A 24,968-nucleotide genomic window follows, 5' to 3' on the forward strand; every position below is an offset into this window, starting at 1 on the left:
AAAGAAGTTAGGGAAAAAGCCAGACCGAAAAAAATTTACATGCTACATGATTCTATTTACATGAAATTCTGGAGAAGGCCAAAGTAATTTGAGAAGAAAGAAACCAGTGTTTTCCTGGGAATGGTGGGGAAGACTTTTTGAAGGTATAAGGAGACTAAATGGTAATGGGAAAAAGACAATAAAGATCAAATTTAAAAGAAAAAGAGTCTTATACTAAACACTGTAAATTAATGTAAATCTTCCATAAATAGCTATATCATTGGCCCAGCCCTTCCCAACTTCTATACTCACGTTGAAATCAGTTTGAAGTTCATGTACCCCTGCAGGAAGCAGCTGATTCATTTTGTATTTTTCCCAGAAGATCCCAAGGCGTGTCCTTTGATCATAGCCACACATTGTAATGCACCGGAGCTGCTGCAGAGGTTGCCCCGGCTCCCTCCCCGCCCCAGCCACCTCTGGGGGCTGCGGCCTTGGGAATCCTGCCTGCCCTCACCTCGGTGTCCACTGTTTCTTTCTCATCCGCTTTGGCAGCAGACTAATCCTAGCATCAGTTGTTCCGAAAATAACGGAAACACCTGTTTCAACTTTGAAGTATATATAACATTCAAAATTACGTGAAGAATTAGTAGTAAGGTTTGTCATAAGTAGTATTTTTATAATTATATTTCAAGCAGTGAATTTTAGATGCATTTATATGTATCTATATGTACATATCAGTCACATTTGCATGCATTTTTCTAAATACAGTTACTACAAATTAAGAGAATAGATTAAAACCCCATTGTAAGTGTTCTTCTTGTTAAGTTCCCTAAATCCACTATATTTGTGATACAGGATTATTCTTTACATTAGCAATAAAGTATTTATTTCCTATCTAAAAAAAAGAAAAGATAAAGAAATCAGTGTTTGCCTGGGAAGGTTGTGGAAGACTTTTTGAAGGTGATGGAAAAATGTTTTAGTTATAATTGTGGTGGTGATTACATTTGACAAAACTTATCCAATTATTTAATGATGATGCATTTTACTATATGTATATAATATTTTCATAAAGATATTTTTCAAACAAATTCCTCCCAGAATAAATTATTGTGTAGGTGGTGATTTCAGGTGCTGACTTCATTTGCTACAGTAAGGAAGGGTTGGGTTTCATGGGCATAAAAAGCCCAGTTTGTTCATATCAAATTAGAGGTGCCTATTCTTAATCCGAGACAGAGGAAATGTGGGGCAGGCAACTGGAAACGCGGCTCTGGAGTTCACGTGGCTTCTCAGCGCTGCAGAGTCGGAATGACAAGAATTAGATGGTATTTAAAGCTAAATAAATTCAAAAAAACTTTTCTGTACAAGATTCTACGTGACATTCTTTTATGACATGTAGCCATCTTCTACTTACAAATAATATGATTACTTCAGATTAACTGTGTACTAGTGGAATAGTCTCTTAAAATTATATTTCAGGTGAAGTTGTGAAAGTGTTAAAGTGGTTGGTGGTTTCCGTATCACACTGCTGCCCAGGGCCGAGAGGCCGGGCTTCAGCTACTTGTCTAGGAAGTGCAGGGTCACCAGTGTGAACAGTAGCTTCTGCCACCTTCTGCCCACCTCCCGCCTGGCTTCCCAGGCCACCGTTCATTGTGTCCGCTAGTTCTCGGGCGGCCAGCTGGGGTCCGTGGAGCTGGAAGAGCTACTTTCCAGGAAACTGCAGACTGCTTGTGTACTGACTGAAGGCACTGATTTAGAAAAGCCTGGAAGCTGTTTTTTAATTCTAAGATTTAGGTCATTTCTCAGCACTCAGATGTTTCTTTAATAAATAGAATTCTGAAACTTAAACTTGGAATTAACAGAAATCAGCATCTTTGGCCACCGAGTCCCACCAGAAATTAGGAAAGGATAGACTATGGCAAAGTGAAACAGTCAGTGTAAACTTCAGCAACTAAAATTACTCCTGAGAAAGTACGGAAAATAAAACGGCTTCTGCTTTAATTTCTCTCTGGATTTTCTCTGTGTTAACAGTGTCCTTAACTGAGGGGGCAAACGTTAAACCTCGATAGAAAACGCAGCAGCTGAGGGGGCGGCGCATGTCTCTTCCACCTCCTCTGAGAGCCCATTTGGTTTAGTCTCGGTCGTAAATTTAAGACTAAGTCATAGTGTTGATTATACATTTGTACTTTTTTTTTTGAGTAACCAGAAAACTTGACTCTGACGTATTCGTCTTTACTAAATTAATTCTGTGTGCCTTGAAAATCTTTGGTAAGAAAGGGAAGTACGCTTCTTCCTGACACCAGCATGGACCAGGAGAAGTCACCAGTCCTGCTGTTCTGGCAGAGTCCCAACCAGGGCTCCCGTGCGCACCGACGCTTAGACCGTTTCTGACGCCAAACGCTCATCGTAATGGTTCTTCACCACAGCCACTGTAATTTGGGGTCATGTTTTTCCCAAAAGCCACAGACATTACAATCAGTGGTTACATTTTCTTTTAAGAAATTTAGTATTGCCACCTGACCCTTCTTTTAAAAAAGGAAATAGCATTTCTGTTTTAGCTTAGCAGGCCAGATAGTTTCACCAAACTGAAATAACTTTTCTGTATTGACTTACTTAGTTTTAATTCAGTGGTTTGTTTTAAACTTTGTATTTAACATTTCGATAGTAACCTAGTTAATTGTAGGTAAAATCTCAATTACAGTTTAACCGTGACAAGTGTTGTTATCTGGGGACAAGGGAACAAACAGTGTGCCAGCTTACCTTTTCGTATCTCGAAACCTTTTCCTTCTGTCCAGAGAACTGGAATTTCTCCTAGACTCGCCCTCTCTTACCCCCATTGTCATGCCTGTTTAATTATTGAAACCTTCCCATTTTACTTGTTAACTAATCCTTAAACATATACACTTCCTTTTTACCAGCTATCATTTTCTTTACTTACTTACTTACTTACTTACTTACTTATTTATAAAGAAGAGCGATGCTTTGGTTCGCAAGGAAGGCCTTTTCTCAATCCACTGAGCTACACCAGCCAGGGCTCATTTTCTTAATTATGGTTCTTATTGCTTACCTTGACCAACGACATTGACTTCTTTGCCTCCAATTTTGTCCTCTTTGTATTTGGAATAGAAAATGCCATTCCCCTGCTATAAACTCTTCACTGCTGCCCTGTCGCCAATAGGATAACATTCAAGCTACTTACCATGAACCAGTAACCTGGTTCCTCCCTCTCCAGCTTGTCTACAGCTGCTCCACATTTTGTGCTTTTTGGACCAAACTGCTGGTACTCGTAGCAGCCATGCTGTTCTAGGGTATTGGACCCTTAGCCTTACAGCACCTCAGCCTGGGATGCCACTGCTTCCCTAACTTGAAAAACCCACTCTTATTTAGTGAGTAAGCATTTTCTAATCCAGAAAACTTATGTTCTGCTTCTCAGGTTAAATCAGATGTTCTTTTTGCTTTGGTATTCAGTATATAACTATGCCACTGCCCAGCCGTATCACGTTAAAAGAATCTGTTTGTATCTTCTCCACTAGATTAGCAGCATGTTGAAAGTAGGAACTGAGTCTCGAACAGACCTCAGTAGATTATAAAATGATGCAGGCCCAGTACTGTTTTCATGGGACAGATTAATCTTCTAAAAATGGACTTAATCTTTAACAACACAGTTTGGCTCTTAGGGTTTTACTTGTTTTGAAATGGAATATTTTAACAAGAGTTGAGTCACCAAAAATAGTGCTTTGTGTTATGATCCCTTTACAAAAAGTATTTATCAACTTTTTTGTAGGGTGCTCAGCTGAGATGATGATGATTACTGTTTTTAATGACATACTTAGGAAGTAATCTAGGAGAAAGAAGGGCAGTTACTGCCAACGTCAGAGCAGTGTCAACTTCGAACAACTGGTGCAGGTTTCCTGTGAGGTGACGAGGGGCAGCGGGAGCCGGTGGAAGCTTTAGGTCACAGTAAGTGGTACAGTGTCTCTCCTTGGTCACCTGGGAGAGCACTTTCACTTCTGTGGACCGTGTTTTGAGACAGACATTTCCAAATCAGGATGAGACTCTTTTAGACATTTATTGGTACCTATACTCGTCCCAAAGTGACACTTTTTACTTCTTAGTCATGTGGTTTTGAATAGCTGAATGGGAACAAATTAGAAACAGAGGTGAAATACTTCAGTTCAGTACAACATGAAGCTGTCAAATCACAAGTTATCTAGCAAAGAGTGTACCCTCCTGTCCAGGATGGTGAGACATGGAGTGGGCGGGAGACTGAGGAATGTACGTGTAGAGACTGTGAGTTCTGCTGTCCTTTTCTTGCTCGGAGGAACTCTGTTCCCCAATTGTTGCAGGTACATGGCAGCAGCAGCCCCTGCAGACTTTCACTCAGGTGCTGACATGCTTATCATTTAACTGTTGAACATTCCTTTTCAGGAATAATAGTGATACAATCACGTTAAAATACATTGAAAATATTGCCACTTTTTAAACATATAACGTTAGTTAAGTAGCTTTGACTGCTTTAAACCTCAGAGTATATCTGCTTCTCAAAATGGTTCTGAGGATTAAATAATACATAACACCAAATATTACTACCTATATATTTTTATTTTAATATTCATTAAATATATTTTCATTGTTGTTCAAATACAGTTGTCTCCATTTTTCTGCCACCACTTTCCCCTCCCCACCCACCCCTACTTCCCACCCTCAATCCTTCCCTGCTTTGGCTTTGTCCCTGGGTCCTTTTTACGTATTCCTTGATGAATACCCTTTATATTTTGCTTAACTCTACTGTGTCTTTCACACAGATCTCTGTTAGTTGACTGACTCTTTAACTGTAAGTACCATTAACAAGCTTATGATCCAGCATAAATTTATTTAACTTAGCCTCATGCCTGGAACATAGTATGTGTATTTGTTGCTGAGATGCCTGCTGCTGCTGCCGATACTATTATTATTATGACCTTCTTCATCAGTTTGTAGTTTTAACACCCATCTCAGGGCTGTGCATGAGAAACACTGAGTGACTGGATGGTTACTGTGAATACTTCGGGCTTTAGTTTCCAGCATGCATCTCGGTGCTCGCTGCAGGGTCTCTTAAATATTAGAGGGCACTGCAGAGATACTACAGACCTCACGGGAACCAGGTAAACCACTATCTTGTCCATTCGAATTTGTCTGTATTTCTTTCTGTTATTTCATGTCTTAGTGAACCTGGGTTTGGTTTAGGGATGGCTGTGATAAAAAGCAAATACTGTGCAAATGTCAGTGTGGAACAGGAAATGAGATTGTTATTGCTCAACCTCATGCCAGGATTTACGAAGTTGTGCAATGCCGAGTGTGGACAAAACTCATGAATAAGTAACTGTGGTTGAGGATGAGATAAAAGTATTTTTCTTTCATTTTTTGTGTATCTTAAATAGCTGCTATGTTATAACCTAATTAATTAATAAATGGAACAGTTAGGTATTTATTTTGGCTTAGACAGCATCATGAAAAAATTACTTGGGCAGCAGTGAAGCCATGAACTGAGAAAGTTTGGGAAGCTTTATCTAGTCTATGCCCACCTTATCAGGTGTTCTGGGGGGCTCAAGAAGTGTAAGATATAGTTGCTACACTTAGGTAGATTTTCTTGGAATTGGGGAAACAAGTCACTCATTCTCTGATGATGGTTTATGCATCTGAACTCTGTAGCAGATACTACATTAGAGTTCGAGTCATAAAGAATAGGAACTATGGTAAATATAACCCCTGACTTCAAAGGTATCTCAACTGGGTAAGATGGACAAGTAAAGCAGTTACACAGTTCTGAGTTACAGAGTGCTTTTAGAGGTAAATGTATAGTGCTCTTAGAGCAGGTACGAGTGGTAGTAGATCCAGGCACACTGTGAGCAATGGAGATGTGGAGCATTTCAGGGAAGGCTTCTGGAGATGGCAGTGCTTAAACTGAATTGTGCAGGAGGAGGAGTCGGCTCGGTTATTAGAAGAGAAGCATAAGGGGAAGCCATTCAAGCTGAGAGCACAGAACTGATCTCTCAGGGAACTGCAAATGGAATACTTACTTTGTGCATGACAGAACAGTAGTTTCACAGAGGCCGCACACGTGAAGGAGACTTTGCCATTGTCTTCGGGACCTTACAATGAACTAGGGAGTATGTCTGATCCATACATTGCCCTAATGTGAGGCAAAGTGAGCTCTGACAGAGCGCATCTGTGTGTTGAGGCATTGAGAACACAAAGGAGGATGCCTAGTAGGTGGTGGGTATCGATGCAACAGAAATTGAAAATGTTTCTTGGGAAAGTAGTATAAAACAGGCTGAATTTATATGCTTGAACAGATTGCAAGAACTTAGAAGGTAAATAATCAAACTCCCCTTTATTACTACCAGAAATAGAATGCCACTAAAGACTTCCTTGCACTAGAGTGACAAGGGCTAAGTGTCCTTTATGAAAGATGACCTTGGCAGCCTTAAATGTGAGGAGTTGGAAGTTAAGAATACTCCCTGGAAGTTGCTAGAATACTTGACATGCAGGAAGTGGGCAGCCTGGCCCAAGTGATGGCAGTTAAAATGGCAAAGAAAAGACAAACATTTTGGAGGGGAAAAGACTGACCCTGGTGACTGCAAACAGGGTATCAGATCAAACACGTGTCTGAGACATGAAATTTCAGTGACTAATAAAATTCATGTCACCTGTATCTGGGGCAAACAACCAATAATTGATCTTTTTCAGGGTGATTCCATTCTGAGTAGTAGTAAACAAAATACATTTTAATAAACCAGCAAGATTTAAGTGCTTTAGAGTTCTTTAGGTATAGCATTTATTGCTAATAATTTTATTTTCAAATAGCAAATATTCATTGTATTTATTTGCATTTATGAAAAGCAGAATATTTAAGTATTTTGGGGCTTCTGTTTTAACAGCTTTATAGTGTCATACATTTATTTAAGTGAGTGTGGTCGAGGACCATTATGTCCCAGAGAGATACTAATATCTGTGCTTCACAAGGTCCCCTGTAGGTTGTCGTACTGCTGGAGATTCTCACTGGGTCCTTTGTGCAAGGACTGCATCTTTCCTATCCCCAACAAAGTATCATGTGACAGGAGAGAAAAAAAGCTAGATGGTAAATGGAACGGAGGTATCATTGTATAGAATTTAAAAATTAAGTGACACTTTGTAGAACTTATTTAAAGAAGAAAAATCTTTCATTCATAAATCTCTTTTTTGAGTAAGGAAAAAGACAAAAGACTGTGAAAATACAACCAGCTAAATTTTTAAGAAAACTGAAGATAGTTTCTAGAAGTGAAAGATATAATATTGGAATTTAAAACTTAATGAGTAGAGCTTCTTATTCTACCCATTATGGTGTATACTGTGTGGGACTAATTCTTTCACACACACACACACACACACACACACACACACACACTCATAAAAGCTATACAAATGTAGGTAAAACAGCTTTGTGAAGGCTTTGTAGAGCAACAAATGCAGGTGGGTGGAGGGATTTCAGTACTAGAGAAAATGAAACTCATCAAGGTAAATTTTATAATCAGGCTTTAAAAAGCATTTTCTCTTTGGCAGCATGTAGAATTAAAATTCAAGCAGAAAATTTCAGTCTTATAAAAGTTAGAGGCAGAAGTTCAGGCTTTGCCAAGGGGCAGATTTTCAGAACAAATTCTAGGACAACAAAAATTAGTGTTCAGACATCCACCACTTCACAAGACTGGCCAGATCCCAAGTTGCATACACAGAGGGAAGACTCCTGAAATCCATTAACAAAAAAGGAAAAGTTGGGAGGCTAAGGAGCTGACCAGACACTTTCGGGGAAGGAGAGTTGGAGGCTAAGTCTTGCCAACATGGACGGGCTCAGGTAAATCAAGGGCTTTCACTTGAGAACCCCAGAGGGCTTTTCTCTCCAGAATAAAGGCTACAACCTAAAAGTAAGAGCACTATACAAAGGAGCATGTAAACATGTCCAAAAGCATGTGAAAAGGTGCTCAGTATCATTTTTCTTCCAAGAAATGTGACTTAAAGTCACGGTGAGATACCGATATATCTCTGCCCCGGTAGGAGTTTGACTAAAGGGACTGACAATACTAAGTGTCGATGATGATGATGCGGAGCAGGTTCACCTCATACATTCTTGGAGGAATTAAATTTGTCTACCCACTTTAAAAAACTGCAGACCCATCTGCTGATTGGCCCAACACATGTATACTCTGATACCCCTATTGCCACAATTATGTATACAGACATACCTTGGAGTCATCGCAAGTTCACTTACAGAACACCACCATAGAGCAAATATTGCAGTAATGTGAGTCACACAGACTTTTTGTTTTCTAGTGCATATAAAAGTTATGTTTATGCTATATCATAGTCTATTAAATGTATAAATAGCATTATGTCTAAAAACAATGTACATACTTTAAAAAAACCTTTTTTTGCTAACAAATATTAACCATCAGCTGTGCCTTCAGTGAGCTGTAATGGAGGGTCTTGCCTTGGTGAAAGTGCAGTATCTGAAGCACAGTCAAGTGAAGGACAGTAAGACAAGGCATGCCTGTACACGTCACAGAAGTTAATGCTCACATCCACCGAAAGATACGTAAAGGAAGGGATGCTTTATTCATAATAATCCCAAATGGAAATATTCCAAATATCCATTAGTAGTAGAATGGATGAATGAGTTGTGATATATTCATACAAAGAAAACTATACCAAAATAAGAAAGACAAACTAATGATATACTCTACTGTATGGATAAATCTCAAAAATGTGTAGAATAAAAGCCAGTCACAGAAGCATAAATACTGTTACTTAATTTTTATAACCTTTAAGAACAGACAAAAAGAATCTATGATCAATGATGGTATAAATCACAATAGTGTTTATTTATGCATCAGAAATGTTTCTAAGGCATAGAAATTATTTTTTCTTCACTGGGTAGTGGGTAAGCAAATATACATATAGCACTATACATTTAAGGTTTGTGTATTTTACTATGCATAAATTTGTTTAAAAGCTGAGCACAAAGGAAAAATAATGCAGTCATTATTGAAAATAGTTTTTTTTAATTATGAGAAGCATCTAAGTTGTCACTTCAGAGAAAATCTTAGCCATATTAGAATATTAATACCTATACTAAAAAATAGAAAAGATTGGGAAATAAGGTCTAACACTTCTAATTTATTAAGGAAGTTAGAAAAGAAAAAACAGAATAAGCCAAAGAAAATAGAAATAATAATGGTTATAAAAGATAATCATGATATAGATTGGAAAGTTTCAAAATACCGTACTTCATTTTTTAAAAGGCATAAAATTTACAAGTCTTTGACAAGATTGATGAATAAAGAGGAGTGCTATTAATACACATTATTAGAGGAATGAATAAAGTGACCTAATGTATATGCTGTACAAATTTGAAGTTACATAAGCAGTGTTAATAACAATACTAATTAATTGTAAAACTTAGATGGAATGAAAAATTTCCAAGAAAAATATAAATTCCAAAACTGATGCAAGTAGAATTAGGAATGCTACATAATTATATAGCTATAGAATAAACTGTATCTGTAGTTTTAAATATTCATACTCATATGTCTTGATGAAAAATAAATGTAGATACTCCCGTTCTCAGCAGATGGAACTTGATTTACCTCTCCTTGAGTGTTGGCTTGGCTTAGTTGTTGCTTTCAAATTAATAAACTGTAGAAAGGGAGAATATGTTAACTTTACACTAAAAAAACTTGGCGGTCATCACTTTAACTGAATGATCAAGGTTAACATCTTCACTGATAAATTACCTTTAGTGACACGTACCCCCTCGTACAACGTAATGAGAAGCATCTTCATCTTTAGTACTCTTTTCCAAAATCTATACCACCAGTCTATATTATAAAGAAAAGGAGACAGATCCACATTTCTTCAAATACCTGAAAAGTACTCTTCCCAAGTATCAGTGTCATTACAGTAAGAAAAACCAAAAGCCTGTCAGACTAGAGCAGAGCAATGAGATACGATGTGTGAGTACAGTGTTTTACCTTAGAGTACTCCTGGAACAGAGAAAACATTCGGGGAATCTTTGTGGAATACAAATAAAATCTATAGTCTGAATAAAATTATTATATGATGTTATATTAGGGGAAGCTAGAATAAAGATACATAAACTTGTTCAGAATAAAAGTTTGACCTTTTTCTTAAAACCTGTCTAGTTCAAAGGAACAGTTAGAATATTCGTTTTTATCTACTGCCTTCTAAAACCCCACTGAAATAAAAATTTTCTGAAACAGAACCTTCAGCTGAAACTAGAGACAACTGAGATCAATATACCTTGTAGAAACTCCAAAACTTTACTAGTTAGTGGCACCAGATACCTCTGGAAGTGGAAATGAAGATGAAACTTCAAATAGGAGGAAAGTTTAAAAATCTGTTTAATAAGCAGTTAAGTTCCCACTCATTCTTTCCAATCCTGGCAGAGGACTGAGGTTCTATGCAAAAAACGAAACAAATTTCAGGGTCTGTGGCCCGGGGATCACTAAGCGCAGCTGAAGATGCAGGTGCTATAATGAAATGGGGTTGGGAGGAGAGCAAGGTAGAGAGTTTTCTGTTGCTTACTGAAAACCTTAGCTATTTTTCCCATCCCAGCTCTCAGAGTGCTGACAACCAGACAGGAAATGGGAAGATTCTTTTCTGAGGAATCCAGACAGCTCAAGAAAAAAGACCTAAATATATTGGTATCAAAAATTGCCCCGAGGAAGCAACTCAGCCAGATTGCTCTGCTGTAAGATCACAGTCTACAAACCACAGCTGCATGCACGGAGACGTTACTCAGCATTTTCGTGCTCCCTCGTTAAACATGAGCAGAGAGACAGCCAAGTATGAAGAGTCAAGTTCTGTGAAAAGCAAGAAGAAAGCAGATGCTGTGGGGACGCGAAGAGTTTTAAAAAATTATCATTAACCTCATCAGCATTAAGAGAAGATTCTACCTCTATGAAACATTAAAACTTTAAAATATGGTAGAAAGTTAAAACCAGGAAGTTATAGAAGTCTTCCAGAGAAATGGATGTAAAAATACAAAAAAGAAAACAGGAGTGAAAAGATCAGAAAATTAGGCAATTAACTCAGGAGGTTCATTAGTTGAATCATAGGATTTTGAGGCAAAAAAAAACAGTGCAGGAAATAATTATTATAAATTATAACTATTATAAATTATAACTATTACAATTATAATAAATTATTATTATTAAAGGAAAAAACTACTAGAATTGAAGGACATGAGTTTCTAGAGTGTAAGATATGAATTTCTAGATAGGCCTATAACTAGGTTTGTCAGGAATATTTTGAGAAACAGCTAAATGCATAAAAGTTGTTATACAGGAAAAAATTATGCAAATGATGAGGAATCAGAATGGAATCAGACTCAACAACCTTTTTCCAAGCTAGAAATCCACACTTAGCGAGACTATAAATTAAGAGTGAGGATAGAATAAAGGCATTATATTCAGACAAAGGCGGTATTAAAGCTTTACCCCCGTGTACCTTTTCCCAGGAATCTGCTGGGGGTGGTGCTCTATCAAAACAAAAAGAAAGAATCCCACAGTGTTGAGAAGCTGGAGGTACTATTCCACAGAGATACAGTGGATCCCTGGAGATAAACCTGAGGGCGATCCCAAAATAGCTATTTCACGGAGCTAGAGAACAACCAACCCAGTTTGGAGACATCTCTCCAACATTAACATGATAGAATTTCTTGTATAGTTGAAAATAATGACTAAATACTTAGACAGTGAGAGTTTGGAAATCAGTTCATACTACACATTTGCTCAGGCCAGTATAATGTTGCTTTAGTAACACTGTTGTTTTTGAGCCCAAGTCTTAAGAGACCTTACATTCTTTTGCTCTTTTGCAACTCTATCCAGAGGCTATGTGAAAAGTCCTGAGCTAATCTGCTGCAGAATGGAAGACCACAGGAAGGAGAAACAGGCTGTCCTCTCAGTTCCATTCTAGCAATAAACAGGCAAGTCAGGCCCAGCAGTTGATTACAGACAGATACCTGGGAGAGCCCAGCCAAGACCAAGACAACTGTCCAGCTGAGCCCAGTCTAGGTGGCCAATGCAGCATCGTGACCTACATCAGGGATTACTGTCAGGGTTTTTTCTGGAAAGGGCCAGATAGTAAATATTTGGGGTCGAATGGGCCAAGAGGCTTAATTGAAAGTATTATGTAGGTACTTTCATAATGAAAAACACCCCCACAAATTGTTGCAGTTTTTCTCAACGAAACTAAAAATACAGTCCTAATTTATTTTTAATTTTATTGATTATGCCATTAGAGTTGTTCTATTTCCCCCCTTCATTCCTCTCCACCCTGCACACCCCTCCCCCACCATCCCCCCTTTAATTTATGACCACATGTCTCAAGTTCTTTAGATTCTGTATTTTCCATACTATTCTTGCCCTCCCCCTATCTATTTTCTACCTACCATCTATGCTTCTTATTTTTTGTACCTTCTCCCCCCTTCTCCTCCTCCCACTCCCCTGTTGCTAATTCTCCATGTGATCTTCATTTCTATGGTTCTGCACTTGATCTAGCTGTCCTCTTAGTTTGCTTTTGTTTAGGTGTGCTTGTTAATAACTGTGAGTTTGCTGTCCTTTCACTGTTCATCTTTTTTATCTTCTTTTTCTTAGATAAGTCCCTTTAACATTTCATATAATAAGGGCTTGGCGATGATGAACTCCTTGAATTTGATCTTATCTGAGAAGCACTTTATCTGTCCTTCCATTCTAAATGAAAGCTTTGCTGGATAGAGCAATCTTGGTTGTAGGTCTTTGGATTTCATGACTTGGAATACTTCTTTCCAGCCCCCTCTTGCCTGTAAGGTCTCTTTTGAGAAATCTGCTGACAGTCTGATGGGAACTCCTTTGTAGGTGACTGTCCCCTTATCTCTTGCTGCTTCTAGAATTCTCTCTTTCATTTTAATCTTGGCTAACGTAATTATGATGTTCCTTGGTGTGTTCCTTCTAGGGTCCAACTTCTTTGGGACTCTCTGACCTTCCTGGATTTCCTGGAAGTCTATTTCCTTTGCCAGATTGGGGAAATTCTCCTTTATTATTTGTTCAAATAAGCTTTCCACTCGTGGCTGTTCCTCTTCCCTTTCTGGTACCCTTATAATTCGGATGTTGGAGCATTTAAAGATGTCCTGGAGGTTCCTAAGCCTCTCCTCATTTTTTTGAATTCTTGTTTCTTCATATTTTTCTGTTTGGTTATTTTTTTCTTCCTTCTGGTCCACTCCCTTGATTTGAGTCCCAGTTTTCTTTCCATCACCACTTCTTTCCTTTGCATTTCTCTTCATTTCAATGAGTTTAGCCTTCATGTTACTCTAATTTGTGACTAAAATCAACCAGTTCTGTGAGCAGCCTGATCACCAGTGTTTTGAACTGTGCATCTGAAAGTTTTGCTATTTCTTCGTTGGTTAGAATTATGGGCTCTGGGACTTTGAGTTGTTCTTGAGCCATGTTTTGATCTGTTCGCACCTGTTACGTATGAGGAGCAGAGCCTTAGATGTTCACCAGGGCGGGGCCACCTAGGTCGCTGGGTTGTGACGCTATATGTGGGGGCGGGGGCAGAGCGGGGCAATAGCGGTCCCCTCTGCTGATTTCTGCTTCTGGGGCCTGCGTGGTCCGTCTCACTGCTCCCTCCTTCGCTGGTTTATCTGCGTGGGAATGTGTGACTGAGGTCAGCCTGCTGCCTTGTGCCCTCACTGGGTCTGCCCATCGCAACCCCACATCTGGGGATTTGCCAACCGCCGACCTTGTGCCTGGTTTTCCTGCACAACCCTGCTCCACCAGCCGCTGGCTCCGCCCCTCTTATCGGTCTAGCTGAAGGGTTCCTTGTTGTGGGACTTCGGTAATTTAATTTTCTGTGGTCTGGCTACGTATTTGTTTTATTAAAACTTTGTTGTCTTTAAACTTGGTTGTGCAAGAAGGCACAGTGTTTCCACCTACGCCTCCATCTTGGCAGAAGTCAATACAGTCCTAATTTATACAGTAATAATAATATAGGTCTAGTAAGAAGAAGAGAGTTTGTGGGGGGGTGGATTTTGCTTTATTGTGGTTTAAAGTTAGGTATCCCTATCAAAAATGGTTGTAAATACTTATTAATGCTGATATGACTGAGATTCAACATTCATATCATCTTTTAAAATGCCTTTCACACAGATACTGGCAAATTTTGATATCAGTCAATGAGTATGTGATTTTAATTGAGCATATTCATCACTTGACAGGCATTTTTATAATTATGGTTCACTAATATTTTCCATTTAGGATGTAATTACAGTGCAAACTACTTTTCATTAAAAGTTAGAGGAAAGTGTCTCAGAAGCACAATAAATAGGTTTTAGAATATGCGCATTTCATTTGTGCTACCGATGAAACTGTGGTTTGGGCTCTTAAATCTCCGTAGGAATGGAAGTCTCACTTCTCCTTTTAGTCATTGATGCCCAGGAAGTGTATAAAGCAGTTAGTTTGCTTGTGATTCAAACACTCATCTTCTATGGTGTATTTTCACAAGCACATGAAACTTTTTAAATGATACATAGTTAAATACATAAAGAATAAACTGTGTATAGAAACAAAAAATAATTAAAGCAGACAGTTGCCCCAGAAAATCTTTGATACGATAGGTTACTGTCTGCAGATCACAATGGAGTTGATTGCTGAGAACTGTTGGGTATTGACTGTGTTTATAATCCTAAACTAAATTGCACTGATAAAGAACAAATAACCAAGGCTATTTATTAATTCAAGATCCTGTGATTACGGGAATGTAGAGTCAATTTAATGGGTACAGTTATTTTGCATAACTGTACTTTAACCAATAAAGAGAACTTTTAAAATCTTGTGCAGGTATTTCATATAAGCTTTCAGTCCCATTGACATTCTCTGTGACTTGTTTTATTGTAACAGTATAGAAACTGATTCCAGTCATTCACTTTTTCAAAAATTAGTATGTAGAACTTTCTTCCACACTTAAAAACTAGTTATATAATTATTTGGACATGATTTCTTGCATATATTTTTAGACAAAAAATATTTAGTATATGATGAGAAACATAACTGAATGTTTTAACAAGCCAACCATAAACATACATGCAAATGGGTGTTTTTCCCTCCAAACTGCTTACCTTAGAGCAGCAGTGTTTCTCAGTGGGAGGCGATCCAGTGAGTACGTGTCAAGTCTGCTGTTTATCAGAAAACACCCACCCCTCCTCCAGCAAAGAATGATCAGTAGTCTGCGGTTGAGGGAACTTTCCTCAGAGAATATACCGTGTTCCAGTGGTGTGGCCGTTACTAAAATATTCTGGAATATAGATTTTTTAAATTGCTCATTTGAATATACTCATTGTGTCAAATCACCATTCCTTGTTAGGTATATTTTATTTTGGACTAATTCTCGTGACTCATTGGCACAGTTTAGTTCATTCATGGGATTCAATAGAGCATTCAAGCAGATACAGGCATACGCAATTATTTAATCATCTCCAACTAATTCAGAATTTGGTTTGGTGAGAAAATGGAAGGCTTTAAACTTTCCTTTTGCATTATATTTAAAGAGATTTGTTTACTGATCAGCACTTTGTAAGGACTGACTTCAGAGCCCTGCCTATCACCTAACACCAGTTTAAGAGGAAAGGGTCCAGGGGAACTTTCTCTGTGAGTGGTTCTTTATCAGCTGGAAGATTAGAAGATTCTCAAAAATGTGGACTGAGCACCTAATATAAACTCTCAATCCCCCCAAAATGTCAACTGAACATATTAGTAAACTCCTCATGTTTTTTTATAGATATATTCTTTTTATTTAAACTGAGCTTTTGCTTTCAAACATGTCTGGTCAAATTAACCAGTATGACCCTTGCTAGGTAGAAATTCTGATTGACATTTAGTACAGGACACATTTAGCTTTACAGCCAAATAATCCAGGTCTGCAGTGCTTGTGTGCACTTCTAAAATTCTGAAAGCTCTGAAAACTGATTTTTGTAATTCATTTGTTGGCAAAACCTAATGTTACCTGGACAGATGTGAAGCTATGATACTTTTAATTTACCCTCATAGTTGAATATTCATACTCTTCATTGCAGAAGTATTTGTATGATTTGTTTCAATGGCTTTATTAATATATGAAATATTTTTGCCTTGTAAAAATCTGAAAAATTTCAAATTCTAAATTATTAAGTATGCAACCAACAGGAGTTTTAATTGTAAATACTTTTATTTTAAATATAATTTTTTTCTTTTTAAAATTACTATAGTTTTTCAACTTTTCAAATAATTATGGAAGTAACTTAGTATTTTATCATTTTATCAATGAAATTGCAGCTTATTGAAAATAAAATAGTAAAAATTTTCAAAGTCACCATTATGGGGATTTTCAGATTTGTGGCTTAATTTTATATAGAAAAGAAACCTCCAAATTAAGAGCATACCAATATTAATGTGGCAAGAGTATATGATCAAGCAAATGATAAGAAATACTGTGTATATTTGTAAAAATATATATCACATAATAATCCTTTTAAAATGCAGAATGAAGTGAGATGTCATTCTTCCTCAAAAAACTGTGAAGATTAAATATAATCAAGTATATAAGATCACAGCCATTTTCATGGGAAATTTTTTTTTTGCAAAATGTCAAAAGCTATAAATTATATGAAAATTATATCCTTTAGCCAAAATGATTCTACTTTTTGAATTGATCTTAGGGAAATATAAGATACATATGAAACAAAGATACATATAGAACAAGGATACACATATAAATGCTACCCCAGTTTTATTCTATTAATAACCAAAATACCCATGAGTAATGATTGGTAAAACAAGCTATTATAGTTAAATCCTTGTAATCAAATCTAAATTATAAAAGAATATATAATAGCTTAAAATATTCAAAATGTATTTTAACTGAAAACGCCTTAGTTAGAAAATAGTATATGCACCTCGAGCTTCATCCTGCTTTACCCATGTGGGGTATATGTGTATTGTTCTGTGTTCATATTTTCTGTCCTTTGAATTTTTCTACAGTAAGTATATTCAGAATAAGAAACTGTTACTATTTCATATTTTCTGGGTCATATATACATATCTAAAATTAGCCATGACCAGGTGGCAAGGCTGGTTGGAGTGTCATTCCACGCACCAGAAAAGTTGTGGGTTCAGTTACTGTCAGGGCACATACCTAGGCTGTGGATTTGATCCCCGGTCTGGGCACATGCAGGAGGCAACCAATCCAGTCGATACAGTGTCTCTCTCTCTCTCTCTTTCTCTTTGTCTCTGTCTCTCTTTCTCTCTCTCAATATCTCTTTCTCCCTCTTTCTCTCTTCCTTTCCCTCCCCCTCCCCTCATCCTCCTTTCCCCCTTTCTCTCTCTCTCCCTCCCTCTCTCTAAAGACAATAAAATCATATCCTTGGGCGAAGGTTTCTTTTAATTAAATTAATTGAGAAAAGCTATGTAAATAAAAACTACAATGTTAAGAGTCCTTAAGAACAACAAAATGAAGGAAATACTCATGAGAAATTTTAAGGTGTTTTGTAATTGAGAGCTTGTCCAAAAAAAGGATGCTACCTATATAGATAAATAGAAGTTAAAGAAGTTTGTTTTGTGGAATTCATCCAATCAAAAAACACTATTTTAGCAGAAAATATTACTGCCGTTTGAGGTGTTATTTTTTTTTCAAAATTTTAGCCCTCTTTCTCCTTGTCTGAAATTCTGAAATCTGTTAGGTACCTGATTATTATTTCAGTAAAATGGGTAGTACCATTTTTCTCCCTAGATTTCTCATTTCAAATATTAGCACAGAGGGTGGAATTCTTACCTCTTATTCATGGTGTCCAGCTCTCAACATCTTAACCTGGCAGGAGGACCAAACGCGCTGTAAATCTTACCACCCAGACCACACTTGATTATTGTATGATGGGAAAATTAAACGTGAATAAAACAGCTCGAGCATTAGGGTGTTCTTGGAAGAATAAACACAAGTTGGAAGTCTTATGTGGATAGTGCAAAGTACAGGAAGGCAATCAATCATGTAAACATCAAATGAAAGGTTGGTAAGGAAGCCATTGGAGTCTGTCAGTCGCTCCCTGCAATAAATGGCTTATTCCATTTCTTTTCCCTTTCACTCAGTTTAGAAAAGTGCATTCTGTGGAATCTCTAACAGATCTCAGAATATTTTGTAGTTTCTTATTCCTGTTTAAAGACACGTTTTGAACAGAATGGGCTCAAACCTTTGAAGAGGGTTTTAGTTAATATAAAACGGACAGAGATTCTGTCATAGTATGTACTTCCCTGACCTTTTCCCTCCTCCCACAAACAGGAAACTGTTAAGGCAGCAATAATCCAGGAGCAAAAACGAAGTGAAAAGGCTGTGGAAGAGGCAGTGAAAAAAGCAAGAGACGAATTGATAGAGTATGTAAAAGAACAGAAAAGGGTAAGTATCTCCTGAAGGGTTTTAATTTGTGCTTCCCCAAACAGAAGCAGTAGCTTCCATACAGTAGCATGAAATGTTAAAATATTTAAAAGTCCTTTGTCATCTAATTTAGGAATATCTATCCAGGGTTATTTTCTGATACAATTATATATTCTGATAGTTACCTCTATAGACATAAATACCATCTGTCAATAAAAAAGCAACACTGAATAATTTCTTGCCACCCTCATAGAAATGACCTGTACCATTTTCAACTTAAGTTTACACTTGTGAAAAAAGGCGACAGTTCTAGATTATTGTTGAGGTAACCTTGGTTCATAACATTATGTAATTTTTAGGTCTACAAAATTGTAATTCAGTACGTGTATGCACTACCTTGTGCTCCCCACCAGAAGTCGCCCGCCGTGTAGATGACCCCCATTAGCCGTTTCAGCCTGCCCCCAACCCCTCTTTCCCACCAGTAACCACCAACCCAGCGTCTGCCTCTGTGAGCTTGTTTTCATTTTGTTTTGCTTTTTTCATTGCACATAAGTGAAGTTATATGGTATTTATCTTTCATTATCTGATTATTTTCAACTAGCATAATACCCTCCCTAATAATTATTGACATTGATCATCTTTTCATATGCCTATTACTACTTGTATGTCTTCATTAGGAAAATGTCTGTTCAGAACCCATGACCATTTTTTAATTGAGTTGTTTGGGTTTATTTGCCATTGGTGGTGTGAGTTGTATGAGTTCTTTGTATAGTTTGTATATTAACCATTTTTCAGGTATATGATTTTCAGATATCTTTTCCCATGTAGTAGGTTGCCTTTTCATTATGTTGATGCTTTCCTTTGCTGTGCAGAAGTTCCTTAGTTTAATATAGTCCCATTTGTTATTTTTACTTATGTTTCCCTTGCTGTTGGAGTAAAGTCCACAAATAACATCACTAAGGCCGATGTCAAGGACCTCACCATCTGTATTTTCTTCTATGTACTGTATGGCTTCAGGCCTTACACTTAATCCTTTAATCTATTTTGATTATTTATGGTGTAAGATAGTGGTGTAATTTCATTCTTTGGCATATGGTGGTTTAGATTTACCAAAACCATTGTTTGAAAATACCTTTCTCCATTTGATGTTATTATCTCCTTTGTCATAAATTCGTTCTTTGTGTTTGTGTGAGTCTGTTTCTGGGGTCTCAGTTCTCTTCCATTGATCTATGTGTCTGTTCTTCTACCCATGCCATACTGTTTTGCTCATTATAGCTTTGCAATATGGTTCGAAACCAGAGTGTATTATACCTCCAGCTTTGTTGTTCTGTTCTCAGGACTGCTTTGACTACTCAGTGTCTGTTGCGGTTACATACAAATTTTGGTATTTTCTGTTCTATTTCTGTGGAAATTGTTTTTGGAATTTTAATAGGATTGCTTTGAATCTGTAGATTGCTTTAGGTAACATGGACGTTTAAACAATGTCAATTCTTTCTACCCATGAGCATAGGATAGCTTTCCATTTCTCTATATCTTTAATTTCTTTCAACAATGTCTTACAATTTTTAATGTACATGTCTTTTACCTCCTTGGTTACATTTATTCCTCAGTATTTATTCTTTTTGTTGTGATTATCAGTGGGATTGTTTTTCATCTTTTTTATTGTTGTTCAATTACAGTTGTCCCAAATTTCCCCCATTGCTGTCTCCTGCCAAATTTCTCTTTCTGATAGCTCATGTTTAGTTTATAGAAATGCAACAGATTTTTGTATATTGATTTCTATATCCTGCTACTTTACTGTATTCATTTATTTTTTCTGCTATTTTTGGTGGCATCTTTAGGGTTTTCTATACATAAAATCTTGTTGCCTGAAAATAGTGACAACTTAACTTCTTCCTTTTCAATTTGGGTTTCATTTATTTTTATTGCCTGATGGCTCTGGCTAGTAATGGAATTGTCAAGAAATCACATCCTTGTCTTGCTCCTGATCTTACAGGAAAAGCTTTCAGTGTTTTACCATTGAGTATGACATTAGCTGTGGGTTTTTATTATGTTGAAATACTTTCTATTTATTTCCATGGTATTGAAATGAGATTTTTTATCATAAATAGGTGCTGTATCTTGTCAGATGTTTTTTCTGCATCTACTAAGGTGATCATATGATTTTTATTCTTCATTTTGTTAATGTGGCATATCATATTGATTTATGTATGTTGAACTATCTTTACATCCTAGAATAACTCTGTTGATTATGCTAATATTTTGTTGAGAATTTTTATATCTACAAGGGTGGGCAAAGTAAGTTTACAGTTGCAAGTACACAAAACACAGTGTATTGTTGTATTATTATTTGTTACAACTGTAAACCTACTTTTGCCCACCACATATGTTCATCAAATACTGTCTTGTAATTTTTCTTGTGTTTTGTCTTTTTGTGGTTTTGACTTCAGTGCAGTGTTGGTGACATCAACTGAATTAGGGAGCATTCCCTTCTCTTCAGTTTTTTGGAAGAGTGGAGGAGGATTAGTATTAAATCTTACTTGATTGCTTGGTAGAATTCACCAGTGACGCAGTCTGGTCCTGGACTTTGTTTTCTTGGAGATTTTTGGTTATTGTTTTAATCTCCTTGCTAGTCATTGTTCTAGTCATACTTTATATTTCCTCATGGTGCAGTCAGGAAGGTGGTATGATTCTAACAATGTATACATTTTCTCTAAATTTTCTAATTTGTTGGCTTACAGCTGTTGATAGAGGTTAACTGTGGTATCCATTTAAGTACTTTTTGTTTCTGATTTTTATTTATTTGAGCCTTCTGTCTTTTTTTCTTATTGAGTCTAGCTAAAGGTTTGTCATTTTGTTTATCTTTTTCCTCCAAAAAGCAGCTCAATTTTATTGATTTTTTCTATCATCTCTAGTCTCCATCTTATTTATTTCCTTGGATTTCTTTCTTGAGCCAAAATTTTTCAGTAGCATATTGTGTGATCTTCATCTATTTGTAATCTTTCCACTTTTCTTCTTCTAGTTGATTTCTATTTTTATACCATTGTCATGGAAAATGTACTTGATAGTTTTAATCTTCTTAAATTTATGAGACTTGTTTTAACATACTCTGTCCTTGAGACTCTTCTGTGTGCATTTGAGAAAACTGTATTCTGGTGCTTTTGGATAGAATGTTCTTTATATATCTATTAAAGTCATTTGGTTATATTATTAAAGGCTAAGGTTTCCTTTTATACTTTATCTGAATGATGTAAATGGTGTTAAAGTCCCCTCTTACTGTTCTGTTGTGGTCAGTTTCTCCCTCCGGGTTGGTTAATAGTTGCTTTATATATTTTGGTGCTTCTATGTTGGGTGCATTTATATTAATAAATACAGGGTCCGGCACAAATAATGCCCCCTTTTTATTACAAAATCATAAATATGTAATTCTGTAACATAATAAAATACACTCAAGTACACTCTATGACATTATAGGTGAAATGTTCAAATTAAGACTGAAAGTTATTATAATCATACTGTTACCCTGTCAACCACACTCAAACAGGTCTTACTTCTGCTGGAACCTGTACATGCCTTTCTGATGCATTGTCTCCGTTATCATTAGACAAGATAACTAGGTCAGGATAGTGTCCATCTTGACCTTTGTTACCATTTTGGCTTGAAATCCGTCTTGTCTTTGATAAACATGGCTACATCCACCTTTTCTTTTGGCGAACATATGCTTGCAGCTTCATCTTTCACCCATTCACTTTAAGCCTATGTTTGTCTCTAAAGCTGACATGTATCTCTTAAAGGCAGTGTATAGTCAGGTATTGTTTTATAATCTTGCCAACCACTTATGCCATTTTCATTTAGGGTAATTATGATATAGGAGGACTTACTACTGCCATTTTATCTTTTATCTTCTGATTGATCTGTATCTTTATTGTTTCATTTTCCTTGTGTTTTTGTCTGCCATTTTAGTTTGGTGGATCCTCTAATGTTTTTCCTGAGTTTTCTCTTTTTTGTTGCGTTTTATGTCTTTGCTCTAGATGGTTTCTGTGTGTGGTTAGAATGAGGTTTGTATAAAAACTGCCAGATACAATAGTCCTTTTTGTGCAAATAGCATCTTATCTTCATTTGCTTTTCACTCCTCCCTTTTACATTTCTATTTTCACAAATTATTCCTTTTTATATTGTGAGATTATCACTGAACTGCAGTAGTTGTAGTTATATTAATACTATTTTTCCTTTAACTTTTATGCTATAACCGAGTGTTTTAACTCCCTATTCTGAGACAGATTTGTAAGTTCCTGATCCAATTTATTTGTCATCTTACTCAAATTTGGGTGCTTATACCTTTATGTTTCAGGTGGAAGAGCTCCTTTCAGCACTAGGCAGGGCTAGTGGTTGTGCACTCCCTCAGCTCCTACTGTTCAGGAAAGCCTTTACTTCCCACTCATATCTGAAAAATGACTTTGCTGGGTACAGTATTCTTGGCTGTCAGTTTCTATCTTTCAGTATTTTGCCTATGTCATTTTGTCATTTTACTCTCTCCTGGCCTGCAGAGTTTCTGCTGAGAAATTTGCTGATAGCCTAATGGAGGTTTTTTTGTAGGTTACTGCCTTTTTTCCCCCTGGATTCTTTTAAAATTCTTTACCATTAACTATGACAGTTTTAATATAGTTTATCTTGAGAAAGCCTGTTTGCATTGAGATGATACTTTGTGGACTTGTATATCTAATTTCGTCTCCAGGTTTGGGAAGTTTCCAGTTATTATTTCTTTAAATAATATCTCTGTTCCCTTCTCCCTCTCTTCTCCTGCTAGGGTATCCACTGTCCTTCTGTTACCTCTCCTTATGGAGCTGTATAGTTCTTAGAGAGCTTCTTCATTTTTTACAAAAGATTTCATTTATTTTTAGAGAGGGGAAAGGAGGAAGAAAGATGGGAGAGAAACATTGATGTGAGAGAGAAGCATCAGTCAGTTGCATTTCCTAATTGCTCTCACCTGGAACTGAACCCATAACCCAGACACTTGCCCTGATCAGGAATCAAACCAGTGACCTTTTTGCTTTGTGGTACAACGTCCAACCAACTGAGCAACACTGGTCAGGGCACTTCTTTATATTTTTAAAGCCTTAGTTCTCTCTTCTCTTCCAACTGAATAATTTTTAGATTTCTGTCTTCAAACTCACTAATTTGTTCTTCTGTACGGTTTGCTTTATTCCCAGTGCTTTCTAATGCTTTCTTCAGCTATTTTATTGAGATCTTCAGCTGAACAAATTATTTTTGGTTCTTTTTTTAGAATTCCAAACTCTATTTAAAACACTCCAGTTCATTAATTTTATTTCTGAGTTCATTGAACTATCATTGAGGGTTTTTTTATTTTTGTTTGTTTGTTTTTTTAATTTTGTAGCTCATTGAATTTCTTCATGACATCACCTGGTAGGTGCCTAACTTTCTGAAGAGAAAATTTAGAAGCAAAAGTAGTTGACTTTTCAGGAAGTGATATATTCTCAGAAAACACTTCTTTTCATGCATGACCCCAAAGAGTTTATTTGGGATCAAGATGTATACTTTTTATCATGTTTTGTAATTATTTATGGCCAGTCCTTACTTGAGCTTCATATTTTGACAAAATATTATATAACAGGGCAAATCCATTCATTAATATGATTTTTATTAATACTTTTTTGATCAAACTGTAAGGCTTTTCTTAAAATTATTTTTCAACCATACTGTTCTCCCATCAAAAGGAGTAATGGGGCTTCCATAATAAATGTTTTAAATGAGAGCAAGAAATGCCATGTTAGGATTTATCTGGTTCTTATGTGACGCAAATTTACCTCTTGAAGGGAACTCACAGTGAGCTCTGTCGTTTAATCTTTGTGTTCTTGCAAATTGAATTAAAGGAGTACTATTCATTTGTGTTAGATAAACCAGTTATCACATATAAAAATGATTATTAAATAACAATAACAAAATCATGACTTTAGATCCTACTTATATCTGACTTTAACTAATCTATGCTTGTTTATTTGTAAAGGAAAATAAATCTAATACCTCCCTTACAAAATTGTTTTGAGTTACATGTATTGAATAATAAAATCAAACAGCTCAAATCAGGACTCAATAAATATGTGCTATGATTATTACTATTTTTACCACATTATTTTTAAAAACTAAGAAACTCCCAATAGCATCATTTGTACTCATTTAAATTGTTCTTTTTAGATTAATGTTTGGCATTCTGTGTCCTCTGAAGTTTATAGTATGAGTCTCAAAGTTTATTCTATGCTTGTTACTGGATTGACAAATTAAAACTGATTTAATCAGTTTACTAGAAGGAAGTTTATTACTTCCACTTTAGGATTTGGGGTTTTTTTTAAATAATACATGTTATGAAATACTTTCAAGATTTGAATGCTTCTGTCTTTCTGAACATAAAAGCTATAAAAAAGAAGGTAGATAAAATATCTGATAAAAGAACTAAATAATTACTAGACTTCTTTTATGTATGTATATGTAAAATAATTACTAGACCT

At 36.4% G+C, this 24,968-nt stretch overlaps 1 protein-coding gene and 1 long non-coding RNA gene across 3 annotated transcripts in view; one reads left to right on the plus strand and one right to left on the minus strand.

Annotated features, from left to right (window-relative positions):
• The window catches only part of CCDC91 (coiled-coil domain containing 91), a 277,346-nt gene that overhangs the window by 200,272 nt on the left and 52,106 nt on the right, over window positions 1-24,968 (plus strand). The window contains exon 12 of one of the 2 annotated variants that reach the window (XM_037144864.2): window positions 18,352-18,465. The exons of the other annotated variant lie outside the window; for it this stretch is intronic. Within the exon in view, the coding sequence (XP_037000759.2) occupies window positions 18,352-18,465 (114 nt within the window). The remainder of the gene's footprint in view (window positions 1-18,351; window positions 18,466-24,968) is intronic. 2 annotated transcript variants of the gene reach the window in all.
• LOC128626822 (uncharacterized) lies at window positions 9,488-18,035 on the minus strand. The gene is made up of 3 exons (XR_008390883.1): window positions 17,851-18,035; window positions 15,164-15,339; window positions 9,488-9,684 (listed from the first exon to the last, which is right to left on the minus strand). It is a non-coding gene; the product is annotated as an uncharacterized LOC128626822 (long non-coding RNA).

This window comes from Artibeus jamaicensis, unplaced genomic scaffold, assembly GCF_021234435.1.
Source record: "Artibeus jamaicensis isolate MK-2021 breed Jamaican fruit bat unplaced genomic scaffold, CSHL_Jam_final contig_233, whole genome shotgun sequence".
NCBI classification, from domain to species: domain Eukaryota; kingdom Metazoa; phylum Chordata; class Mammalia; order Chiroptera; family Phyllostomidae; genus Artibeus; species Artibeus jamaicensis.